This window comes from Pristiophorus japonicus, chromosome 5, assembly GCF_044704955.1.
Source record: "Pristiophorus japonicus isolate sPriJap1 chromosome 5, sPriJap1.hap1, whole genome shotgun sequence".
NCBI classification, from domain to species: Eukaryota; Metazoa; Chordata; class Chondrichthyes; family Pristiophoridae; genus Pristiophorus; species Pristiophorus japonicus.
Window position 1 is genome coordinate 205,426,943 of NC_091981.1, and position 13,010 is coordinate 205,439,952.

The window sequence follows — 13,010 nt, forward strand, 5'->3', positions numbered from 1 at the left end:
AAGCTCTGGAAAATGTGATCCCTAATTCAAAGTTAAAATTGGAATTGTCATTTAATATTTTCTATACACAAAAATGATTTTGGTTTTGGTGTCACAGTATAAATCACAAGCCCAAGTTGGTGCCAGATTACCAAACAAGGTCCAGCATGGTTAAAACACACTTTAAAGAAAAGCTCCAATTAACCTATATTTTAAGAGTCAGATAACTCCAATATTTAGTTTGCAGCAGATTCACCATTTTATCCAAAAATAATCTTCAAAAGGAGTATTTACCCTTGAACGGTTGGTTTAAAGAATCATCAATTGTAAGCATTAAAACTAATTAAACATTATTTGAACTAGATGGGCAAGTCAGAAGCATAGAGTTTTATTTAAAATTAGGAACTTTCAGGATAGATTTTAATTAAAACCTGTGCAGGATGGCTTTCCACCGAAAAAACCCATTAAATCGCCCTACATTTCAGGCAGCACAAAGCAGTCAAACACGATTTACAGACAAAAGGCTGCCCAGAATCTACATAACAGTTAATGGTTAGGATAAGTAGAAAAAATGTAGATTAAATAATTTCAAATCAAAACCAATGGTGCTAGCAACCAAATATTGGATACGTACTCTGTAAAATACAAGTTGCTTGTAGCCTTGAGTTTCATTTGTGAGTAAAGCCGTTATTCGTTTACAGTGGCTAAATTAAAAATATGTAATTTCAAAATATTAAAAATAGACCCATTAAATTACTGTGGGTCACAGTTCAATTGCTTTTTTGTGAGAAACTATAAGACACTGTAAAAGAGGAGAATGTTAAAAATGTTTGTTGGATTGAACTGAGTTTTAAATAAGGGCTTGTAAGTGATTTTTCCAGTACTTAGCCCTACAATAGCAAAAGTCAGCTCATCCATATAAAATGGCATGGATATAAAATACAGGATCAGAATCACATGATCTGTAGTGAAATCTCAGTATTTGGTCAAGAGAACCTCCCCAAGTATTTTGATCCACATCTTTCTTGTTTAACAAATAATGAAATTCTACTACAATATTATGTGACATCATCTACTACGATGATAAAATCTTATTTCCTACAGTTATGGTAAAGCATCATTTAAACTGTTCTGTAGCTGCTTAAAGACATGAATTTTTAAATAAGAGTACTGCTCATCAGCAAGTAGACACCACTAGATTTCTCTTTGGAAACCATACAAAAAGCAATTTGTAAGGTGAATAAAAAGAAAAATACTGAAAATCTGAAACAGAAAATGTGAAATAAATGGCTGTTCCCTCCACAGATGCTGACTGACATGCTGTGTGTTTCCAGTATTTTCTGCAATTTGTTAAAAGTTTACTTGAAAGAAACAAATGTGTATCAGGATTTTACATTTTCTTATAATTTATCTCTGGGGCTGAAAAATATTCTTCTGGGAATCATGACAATCTGAAGACATCACAATCAAGGCAATTTTATCATTACTTTTAACTGACATTAGCATTCTCATTTAATTCAGACTGCATGTATGTCATAAAAAGGCAGACAGTAATAAGGAAGTAATTTAATCTTGTGGTTCATATGATATCCACAAACCAATTGAGCTTTGCTATTATAGCTAGTATCATCAGAACCGACAAGATAAATTACAATCTTAGGACACACTCATCCCAAGTCTGTACATCAGAAATTGAGATACATCAAAGAAATATAAAGTGGGTCTTCTATCAATCACGTAGATATAAGAGTGATTCAACTGGAATGTGACCAGGAACACACTTATTAGTGCTTCCAGTAGGAAAATGGATTTTAGTTTTACATGATCAAAAGTGCTGTATGACAAGACCAACAGTAATAATGTAGCCCAGTCTTAAGGATCAACAGTATTGATATTAGCAAAGATCAGATTTGAAGATCAGTTAGTTTCATCCACCCTCTCAACAGGACCAGTTACTTCACTTCAGATGCTGCTGGACTACTTCTTCTAAACTGTAAATCTGTGTACTCTTTTCTCCTGAAAAAAAAAACAGCAAAAATGCGCAAATTTAAAGTATCATAAATTGTTGCAGAAAGATAGCAAATACAATTGAACATTGAAATTAATGGGACTGAAAGCCGATAAATCCCCTGGACCTGATGGCCTACATCTTAGGGTTTTGAAGGAGGTGACTACAGCATTAGTGGATGCATTGGTTGTCATCTTCCAAAATTTCATTGATTCTACAACGGTTCCCGCGGATTGGAAGATAGCAAATGTAACCCCACTATTTAAGAAAGGAGAGAGAAAACAGAGATCTACAGATCTGTTAGCCTGACATCAGTAGTAGGGAAAATGCTAGAATCTATTATTAAGGACGTGGTAACAGGGCACTTAGAGAAGAAGATTGGGCAGAGTCAACATGGCTTTATGAAAGGAAAATCATGTTTGACAAATCTGAGTTTTTTGAGGTTGTAACTAGCAGAATAGAGAAGGGGGAAACCAATGGATGTGGTGTATTTGAATTTTCAGAAGGTGCGTCACAAGAGGTTATTAAACAAAATTAAGATTCATGGGATTGGGGTACTATACGAGCATGGATTGAGGATTGGTTAATGGACAGAAAACAGAGAGTAGGAATAAACAGGTCATTTTTGGGTTGGCAGGCTGTAACTAGTGGGGTACCACAAGAATCAGTGTTTGGGCCTCAGCTATTCACAATATATATATATCAATGATTTGGACGAGGGGACCAAATGTAATATATCCAAGTTTGCTAATAATACAAGGCTAGGTGGGAATGCAAGTTGTGAGGAGGATGCAAAGAGACTTCAAGGGGATATCGGCAGGCTAAGTGAGTGGGTAAGAACATGCCAAATGGAATATAATGTGGAGAATTGTGGTTATCCACTTTGGTAGGAAAAATAGAAAAGCAGAGTATTTGTTAAATGGTGAGAGATTGGGAAATGTTGGTGTTCAGAGGAACCAAGGTGTTCTTGTACACAAATCACCGAAAGTTAACATGCAGGTAACAGCAAACAATTAAGAAAGCAAATGGTATGTTGGCCTTTATTACAAGAGGATTTGAGTAGAAGAGTAAAGTGGTCTTACTGCAATTATATAGGACCCCGGTGAGACCACACCTGAAGTAGTGTGCGCAGTTTTGGTCTCCTTACCGAAGGAAGAAACATAGAAAATAGGTGCAGGCGTAGGCCATTCGGCCCTTCGAGCCTGCACCGCCATTCAAGAAGATCATGGCTGATCACTCCTCAGTACCCCTTTCCTGCTTTCTCTCCATACCCCTTGATCCCCTGAGCCATAAGGGCCATATCTAACTCCCTCTTGAATCTATCCAATGAACTTGCATCAACAACACTCTGCAGCAGGGAATTCCACAGGTTAACAACTCTCTAAGTGAAGAAGTTTCTCCTCATTTCAGTCCTAAATGGCCTACCCCTTATCCTAAGACTATGTCCCCTGGTTCTGGACTTCCCCAACATTGGGAACGTTCTTCTCACATCTAACCTGTCCAGTCCTGTCAGAATCTTATACGTTTCTACGAGATTCCCGCTCAACCTTCTAAATTCCAGTGAATAAAGGCCCAATTGATCCAGTCTCTACTCATATCACAGTCCAGCCATCCCTGGAATCAGTCTGGTGAACCTTCTTGCTATTGAGGGAGTGCAGCGAACGTCCTTCCTCAGATTAGGAGACCAAAACTGAACACAATATTCCAGCTGAGGCCTCACTAAGGCCCTGTACAACTGCAGTAAGACCTCTTATACTCAAATCCCCTAGCTATGAAGACCAACAATTTGCCTTCTTCACCGCCTGCTGTACCTGCATGCCAACTTTCAATGACTGATGCACTATGACACCCAGGTCTCGTTGCACCTTCCCTTTTCCTAATCTGCCACCATCCAGATAATATTCTGCCTTCTTGTTTTTGCCCCCAAAATGGATAACCTAACATTTATCCACATTATACTGCATCTGTCATGCATTTGCCCACTCACCTAATCTGTCCAAGTCACCCTACAGCCTCTTAGCGTCCTCCTCACAGCTCACACCGCCACCCAGTTTAGTGTCATCTGCAAACTTGGAGATATTACACTCAATTCCTTCATCTAAATCGTTAATGTATATTGTAAAGAACTGGGGTCCCAGCACTGAGCCCTGCGGCACTCCACTAGTCACTGCCTGCCATTCTGAAAAGGACCCGTTTATCCCGACTCACTACATCCTGTCTGCCAACCAGTTCTCTATCCACGTCAGTACATTACCCCCAATACCACACGCTTTGATTTTGCACACGAATCTCATGTGCGGGACCTTGTCAAAAGCCTTTTGAAAGTCCAAATACACTGGTTCTCCCTTGTCCACTCTGCTAGTTACAGCCTCAAAAAATTCGTCAAGCATGATTTCCCTTTCATAAATCCATGCTGACTTGGCCCGATCCTGTCACTGCTTTCCAAATGCGCTGCTATTTAATCCTTAATGATTGATTCCAACATTTTCCCCACTACTGATGTCAGGCTAACTGGTCTATAATTACCCGTTTTCTCTCTCCCTCCTTTTTAAAAAAGTGGTGTTACATTAGCTACCCTCCAGTCCATAGGAACTGATCCAGAGTCGATAGATTGTTGGAAAATGATCACCAATGCATCCACTATTTCTAGGGCCACTTCCTTAAGTACTCTGGGATGCAGACTATCAGGCCCCGGGGATTTATCAGCCTTCAATCCCATCAATTTCCTTAACACAATTTCCCGCCTAATAATGATATCCTTTAGTTCCTGCTTGTCATTAGACCCACTGTCCCCTAGTATTTCCAGGTTATGTGGGTCTTCCCTCGTGAAGACAGAACCTAAGTATTTGTTCAATTGGTCTGCCATTTCTTTGTTCCCCATTATAAATTCACCTGAATCCGACTGCAAGGAACCTACGTTTGTCTTCACTAATCTTTTTCTCTTCACATATTTATAGAAGCTTTTGCAGTCAGTTTTTATGTTCCCTGCAAGCTTCCTCTCATACTCTATTTTCCCCCTCTTAATTAAACCCTTAGTCCTCCTCTGTTGAATTCTAAATTTCTCCCAGTCCTCAGGTTTGTTGCTTTTTCTAGCCAATTTATATATGCCTCTTCCTTGGTTTTAACACTATCCTTAATTTCCCTTGTTAGCCACGGTTGAGCCACCTTCCCTGTTTTATTTTTTACTCCAGACAGGGATGTACAATTGCTGAAGTTCATCCATGTGATCTTTAAATGTTTGCCATTGTTTATCTACTGTCAACCCTTTAAGTATCCTTTGCCAGTCTATTCTAGCCAATTGACGCCTCATACCATCGAAGTTATCTTTCCTTAAGTTCAGGACCCTAGTTTCCGAATTAACTGCGTCACTCTCCATCTTAATAAAGAATTCTACCATATTATGGTCACTCTTCCCCAAGGGGCCTCGCACAACAAGATTGCTAATTAGTCCCTTCTCATTACACATCACCCAGTCTAGCATAGCCAGCTCTCTAGTTGGTTCCTCGACATATTGGTCCAGAAAACCATCCCTAATACACTCCAGGAAATCCTCCTCCACCGCTTTGCTACCAGTTTGGTTAGCCCAATAAATATGTAGATTAAAGTCGCCCATAATAACTGCTGTACCTTTATTGCACACATCCCTTACTGAGACAAGTGGTGGTGAGGCAGAGCTGGGTGTTGTCAGCATACATGTGAAAACTGACTATTTTCGGATGATGTCGCCAAGGAGCAGCATGTAGATGAGAAATAAGGGGGAGGGGGGCAAGCATAGACTATACAGGAATGGTAGCATAGTGGTTATGTTACTGAACTAGTAATCCAGAGGCCTGGACTAATGATCTGAAGATACGAGTTTAAATCCCACCATGGCAGCTGTGGAATTTAAATTCAGTTAATTAAATAAAATCCGAATTAAAAATAAAGCTAGTATCAGTAATGGTGACCATGAAACTACCAAATTGTTGTTAAAAACCTATCTGGGTCACTAATGTCCTTTGGAAAGAAAACCTGCCATCCTTACCCGGGCTGGCCTATATGTAACTGTAGACCCACAATATTGTGGTTGACTCTTAACCACCTTCTCAAGGGCAAATAGGGATGGGCAAGAAATGCCTGCCTTGCTGGCAGCACCCACATCCCATAAATGAATTTTTAAAAATCCTTGGGGGACACCAGAGGTACCAATGTGGGAAGAGAAACCATTGCAGATGAGTGTCTGGTTACAATTAGATAGATAAGAATGGGAGAGTTGGGAATGGGAGGTGACAATATGTTCAAGGACTTTGGAAAGAAAAGGGAGGTTGAGATGGGGTGGTACTAAGGGTTGTGATAATTTTTTTCCCGGGCGAACACAGAAGGAAGTAGGGTTGCGAGGAAAGGAGAGCGATACAAGAAAATGGTCAGAGATAGCCTTATCTGCAATTGACACGATGGGAGTAGAGAGGCCACAAGAGATAGCAACATCGAGGGGGTGGCCATGAATATGGGGTTGGGGAATTTACATAGAGTGAGAGATTAGGGGAGGATAGTAAACTCAAAGGAGAGCATGATGAATTGAGATGGAAGTTGAAATCACCAAGGATGAGAAGTCATGGTGCAGAGACTGAGGGAGGAAAGATATCTCGGGCTAATTTTTTTTAAAAATGGTACTTGGGTGAACGGTATAGAACAAAAATTTTAAATGAGGTGCGAGAGGGGTGGAAGATGAGATGCACAAAGGAGAAGAAATTGCCAGAGGAGTAGGGGGGCAGACCAAGGTATGATTTGGTGAAGATAGCCACACCACCAGCACAGCAGGGCAAGTGGTGGAAGATATAGCCAGGTAGTGAGGCTTCATCACCCTTCAGCCAAGTTACCGTCAAGGGCATGATGTCAATGCAATCATCCACGTTAAGCTCATGGATGGCAAGGACCTTGTTTGCAAGTGATTGGACATTCTGGTGGAAGATGCGGAGGGTCGGTGATGGCTGATCCACTGCTAACGTCAAAATAGAGCTTTTGATAGGCCTGCCCGTTACCTTCTCGATTGCTGCTTAGAGGGAACATTGCTGTTAAGTAAAATGAACTATTAAAGACAAATTAAATGTCTATACAGCACTATACACAACATCCAAAATAAAATGAGGGAATGGGAGGCAATAATGTATAGTGAGGAACCAGATGTAGTAGGAATAACACAGCTATATAAAGAACAATACTAGCAACTAAATATTGCACATTATAAAAATCAAAGGATAGGGAGGTAGGGTAGCTGCACTAATTAGAGATAACAATGGCAGTAGAAAAAAAAAGTGACATAATTAAGAAAGTTAGAAACAGAATCCATATAGATTGAAATAAAAGATAAGGGATCAATCACACTAAAAGGGCTATACTACAGATCACTTCAGAGTGGAAAGGAGATGGAGGAAGAAATATGCAAGCAAATGTGTAAAATGAGTAAAGGAGATAGAATAATAATCATGGGTGATTTTAACTCTGCCCACCCCCCAAAAAACAACTGGCAAGAAGAGGTAGTGAAAGGAGTAGAGCATGGAGTTTTTAACAACATGAGCAGGACTCCTTTCTTATCCAGTATGTAAAAAGCCCAAGAGGGGGTTGCTGGATCTAGTGCGGGAAATAAACTTGAACAAATGAGAAGCATAGGGGAATATCTGGGCAATAACGAGCAAAACATACTAAGGTTTAAGAGAAAGATTGAGAAGGGCATCGGTAAGACAAAGACCAAAGTAATAAATGGGAAAAAGCTGATTTTAAAGGGATGAGAATGGAACAAGGGGAAAATAGACTGAAAAAGATTACTGACAAAGAAATTGAACAGCAGTGGGAAATATTTAAAACAGTTATCAAGAGAGTCTAGGAGAAATATATTCTACTAAAAAGAACAAACTAGCCAGTAATGACACACCATGGATGAATAAAGAATAAGAGAAAAATTGAAACTAAAGAAAAAGGCATACACCAAGTACAAAGGAGAGGATACAAAATGGTCAGGAAAGAAATCAAAACCATAATTAAGGCGGTAACGAGAAACTGTTATAAATTAAATTTAAAAAACAAAGTATTCGACAGATACATAAATAACAAAAGAAAAATCAGGATAGGGATAAGGCCACGAAGGGATACATACGATAAACTCACAGGTAATCACAGTGGAATTGCAGAAATATTAAATAATTGCTTTACCTCCTTTATTTACCAAGGAGACTAATCAAACTTAGACAGGATGCTGCCTGACTTGCTGAGATTTCCAGCATTTTCTGTTAAGACAGGATAAAACCCCTTGCCCAGATAGATTGCATTTCACATGTTAAAAGTTCGGGAGAAACAGCAGAGACACTATAAAAATTCAGCAGGAAAGGGAATCGTGCCAGAGGAGTGGACCAGGATGTTGCGGAATGGTCCCTTCAGAATGAAGAAAGGGGAGAGGAAGATGTGTCTGGTGGTGGAATCACGCTGGAGGTGGCAGAAAATGATCCGTTGAATGTGGAGGCTGGTGGGTGAAAGGCGAGGACAAGGGAAACCCTATTGTAGTTCTAGGAGGGAGGGGAAGGGAGGAGAGCGTAAGTGTGGGAAATTGAATGGACACGGTCGAGGGGAATCCTTGGTTGGGGAAAAATGGAAGACATATCAGAAGCACTAGTATGGAATATGGCATCGTCAGAACAGATGCGACGAAGAAACTGAGACCTTACAGGAAGTGGGGGTTGTGAAGAAATGTAGTCCAGGTAGCTGTGGGAGTCAGCGGGCTTAGAGTCGATGCCTGTCGATAACCTATCCCCAGAAATGGAGATAGAGAAGACGAGGAAGGGAAGGGAACCACGATGGGGTTCCCCTTGTCCTCACCTTTCACCCAATCAGCCTCCACCATCACCAAGGTGATCCCACCAGCGAACACATCTTCCCCTCCCCATTTAGAAGAATGAGAGGGGATCTCAGAAACATATATAATTCTGACAGGACTGGACAGGTTAGATGCAGGAAGAATGTTCCCGATGTTGGGGAAGTCCAGAACCAGGGGTCACAGTCTAAGGATAAGGGGTAAGCCATTTAGGACCGAGATGAGGAGAAACTTCTTCACTCAGAGAATTGTGAACCTGTGGAATTCTCTACCACAGAAAGTTGTTGAGGCCAGTTAGTTAGATATATTCAAAAGAAAGTTAGATGTGGCCCTTACGGCTAAACGGATCGGGGGTATGGAGAGAAAGCAGGAATGGGATACTGAAGTCACATGATCAGCCATGATCATATTGAATGGTGGTGCAGGCTCAGAAGCATATAGGAGGGCAGGTATCACTATTGCTCTGTAGGCCATGAGTTTTGTGCCAGTTTTAAGGTTCTGGTCTTCAAACCCTCTCTTCCTTAGGCGATCAAAGGCTGCGCTGGCACACTGAAGGCGGTGTTGGACCTCGTCATCGACGTCTGCCCTTGTTGACAGTAGGCTCTCGAGGTATGGAAAATGGTCCACATTATCCAAGATCTCATCATGGATTTTGATAATCGGGAGTCAGTGCTATGTGATGGAGGCAGGTTGATAGAGGACCTTTGTTTTACAGATGTTTAGTGTAAGGCCCATGCTCTCGTACGCTACTTTGAACGTATTGACGATGGTTTGTTCGTCCACCAAGTAAGCGCAGATGCAAGCATCATCTGCATATTGTAATTCGATGACAGAGGATGGCACGACCTTGGATCTGGTCTGAAGGCAACAGAGGTTGAAAAGTTTCCCGTTTGTTCTATAGATTATCTCCACTCCAGCGGGAAGCTTACTGACAGTGAGATGTAGCATTGCAGCAAGGAAGATCGAGAAGCGCGTTGGTGTAATATGACAGCCTTGCTTCACCCCGGTTCATACATGAATTGGGTCTGTGGTGGATCTGTTGGTCAGGATCATGACTTGCATGTCATCATGAAGCAAACGGAGGATGGCAACAAACATGTGAGGACAGCCAAATTTGAAGAGGACCCTCCATAATCCCCCCACGGTTGACAGAGTTAAAGGCCTTTGTTAGATCAAAGGAGGCCATGTACAGAGAGAGGTTGGTGGTGTTCCCTGCATTTCTCTTGAATTTGTCGCATGGTGAAGATCATGTCCATTGTGCCCCTTAGTGGGCAGAATCCACATTGCGACTCTGGGAGGAGCTCTTCTGCCACAGGGAGGTGGTGGTTGAGGACGATTCTTGTGATAACTTTCCCTGTGGTAAACAGCAGGGAAATTGCTCTGTAGTTACCGCAGACTTATCCCCTTCCTTGAAGATGGTCACAATTACGGTGTTTCTGAAATCCCCTGGCACGCTCTCCTCCTTCCAAATAAGAGAAATTAGTTCATGTATTCGTGCCAATAGTGCTTCTCCACCATGTTTTAGGGCCTTGGTGAGACCACACTTGGACAATTTTGGTCTCCTTACGTAAGGAGTGTAACAAAGGTTCACCAGACTGATTCCTGGAATGGGGGATTGTCCGATGAGGAGAGATTGAGTAGACTAGGCCTATATACTCTAGAGTTAAGAAGAATTAGAGGGGATCACATTGAAACATACAAAATTCTTACAAGGCTTGACAGGTTAGATGCAGGGAGGATGTTTTCACTGGTTAGGGAGTCTAGAACCAGGGGTCACAGTCTCAGAATACAAGGGGTTGGCCATTTAGGACTGAGATGAGGAGAAATTTCTTCACTCATAGATTGGTGAATCTTTAGAATTTTCTATCCCAGGGGGGCTGTAGAGGCTCAGTCATTGAGTATATTCAAGACAGAGATTGATAGATTTTTGGATATTAAGGGAATCAAGGGATATGGGGATAGTGCAGGAAAGTAGAGTTGAGGTAGATCAGCCATGATCGTATTGAATGGCGGAGCAGGCTTGCGGGGGCAGAATGGCCTACTCCTGCTTCTGCTCCTATTTCTTAAGGGGATACTAGTTAAACAAAAGGGAGAAAAGAATAGAAGGATATGTTGATGGGGTTAGATGAAGGGCGGGAGGAGGCTCGTGTAGAGCATAAACATCGGCATGAACTTGTTCGGCTGAATGGCTGGTTTCTGTGCTATAAATATTTTGTGATACTATGTAATGACCTTGGAGAGGGAATGGGGCAAGATGAGAGAAACCAGTGAAAGATGTAGGTTTAGTATTAGTACAGAGGAAACCAAGTGGATATTTGGCTTGGTGGGCAAGGGGAAGGAAGGAAGCAGCAAAGACAGCTGAACGGATAGTTTCAATCTTAGTAACAAAGAAATCCATGAAAGGAGTTTTAATGAGGTGTTTGGTAGTGGAGGAAAGACGGCAAGGGTTATATTTGTGCTACTGTATGAATGGTTTCGGCGGAGGCCAAAGAGATGGGATAGAGAAAAGGTTTTGTTGGAGACACAGGCATCAAAGATGGACACGAGGTTAAGCATATTGATGACTGCAGAGGGAGGGGTAATGGAGGACCAAAGGTTAGGCAGTTGGGGTTTAAAAAGTGCAAATGTAGGAGTTTCTTTTGCCCCAGGGTAAGGATACAGAAGGAAGTAAGAGGATGCGGGTGGTGAGGGATAAAGAAAAGTGGTCAGAGATGACCTTGTCTGTGATAGAGACCATGGCAATAGAGGCGCCACAGGAGGTGGCAAAGTCAAGGGGGTGCCCTTGATCATGGGAGAATTTATATGGAGGGAGAGGTTAATGGGAGGACAGGAGGGTAATACATTCAGGGGAGAGGGGGCAAGGGAAGTAGAGATGAAGATTGACATCACAGATGACGAGTTGTCGCTGAGTGCACAGGCAGAGAACAAAAAAGAGGGAGGATATCTAGGTGTGAAACCAGGGTGGAGTTTGGACGTGGCATAGAGAATAAGGATTTTAATGGGCCGGTGCTTGAAGAAGGAGAAAGTACCAGAGGTGTTAGGGGGAGATTTAGTGTTAAGAGCCACACACCGCCGCGTAATTTGGATGGGGAAAGTGGTGGAAAATAGTCAGACAGGAAGGCTTCAGTAAAAGCCAAGGTGATGCCACATGTGAGCAAGGTTTGTCAAAATCAGGATACCAATGCAATCAGCACATTACTCATGAACAAGGAACTTGCCATTCATGTTAAACAGGCATTTTTTTTTTTATAAAGTGTTCCCACAATGTGGGCATCGCTCTCAAGGCCAGCATTTTTTGCCCATTCCTAATTGCCCTAGAAATGGTGGTGGTGAATCGCTGTATACTTATTTCCGGTTTGGTACAACAGAGTGGCTTGCTAGGCCATTTCAGAGGAAAGAGTCAACCACATTGCTGTGGGTCTGGAATCACATATAGGCTAGACCATGCAATTATAGCACATTTCCTTCCCTAAAGGACATTAGTGAACCACATCTGATATCAGTCATGGTGACCATGAAATTACTAGCTTTTAATAACTAAATTTAAACTCTGGATCATTACTCCAGGCCTCGATTACTAGTCCTGTAACATAACCACTATGTCACCCGTCCCCATAACTGGAGGGAACGCGTGGAGTTGTGATTGTTAGAAGTTAGAGTTGTGAGAAGTAGAAAGAAATCAAAAGGTGACGTCACAGCCAAGGGGGTAAGTAATTGGCTGGTGATTGGTGAGTAGCTTTTCTTTTTCACATCAGTCAGTAACTTTTAACATTGTTGTTGCCAATTTAAGTGTATCTAAGGGTTAAGTCATGGCAGGGGAACTCGGTCACATGATATGCTCCTCCTGTACCATGTGGGAACTCAGGGACACTTCTGGTGTGACGACGACATCTGCGGGAAGTGTATACGCCTCCAGCTCCTGACTGACCGCGTTGCGGAATTGGAGCTGAGGGTGGATTCAGTCTGGAGCATCCACGATGCTGAGAATGACGTGAGTAGCACGTGTAGCGAGTTGGTCTTACTGCAGGAGAAGGGTCCACAGCCAGCTAGGGAATGGAAGACCAGCAGGAAGAGTAGTGCAAGGAAGGTAGTGCAGGGGTCCCCTGTGGTCATCCCCCTGCAAAACAGATACACTGCTTTGAGTACTGTTGAGGGGGATGACTCATCAGGGGAGGGCAG

General features: G+C 42.1%; 1 protein-coding gene across 7 annotated transcripts in view; it reads right to left on the reverse strand.

Moving 5' to 3' along the window:
* Positions 1 to 658: 658 nt before the first annotated feature.
* Positions 659 to 13,010, reverse strand: part of dazl (deleted in azoospermia-like) — a 160,051-nt gene continuing 147,699 nt past the window's right edge. For all 7 annotated transcript variants that reach the window (XM_070881249.1, XM_070881246.1, XM_070881247.1 and 4 more), the window contains one exon: positions 659 to 1,995. In XM_070881249.1, the coding sequence (XP_070737350.1) occupies positions 1,966 to 1,995 (30 nt within the window). In that variant the 3' untranslated portion in view covers positions 659 to 1,965. The remainder of the gene's footprint in view (positions 1,996 to 13,010) is intronic.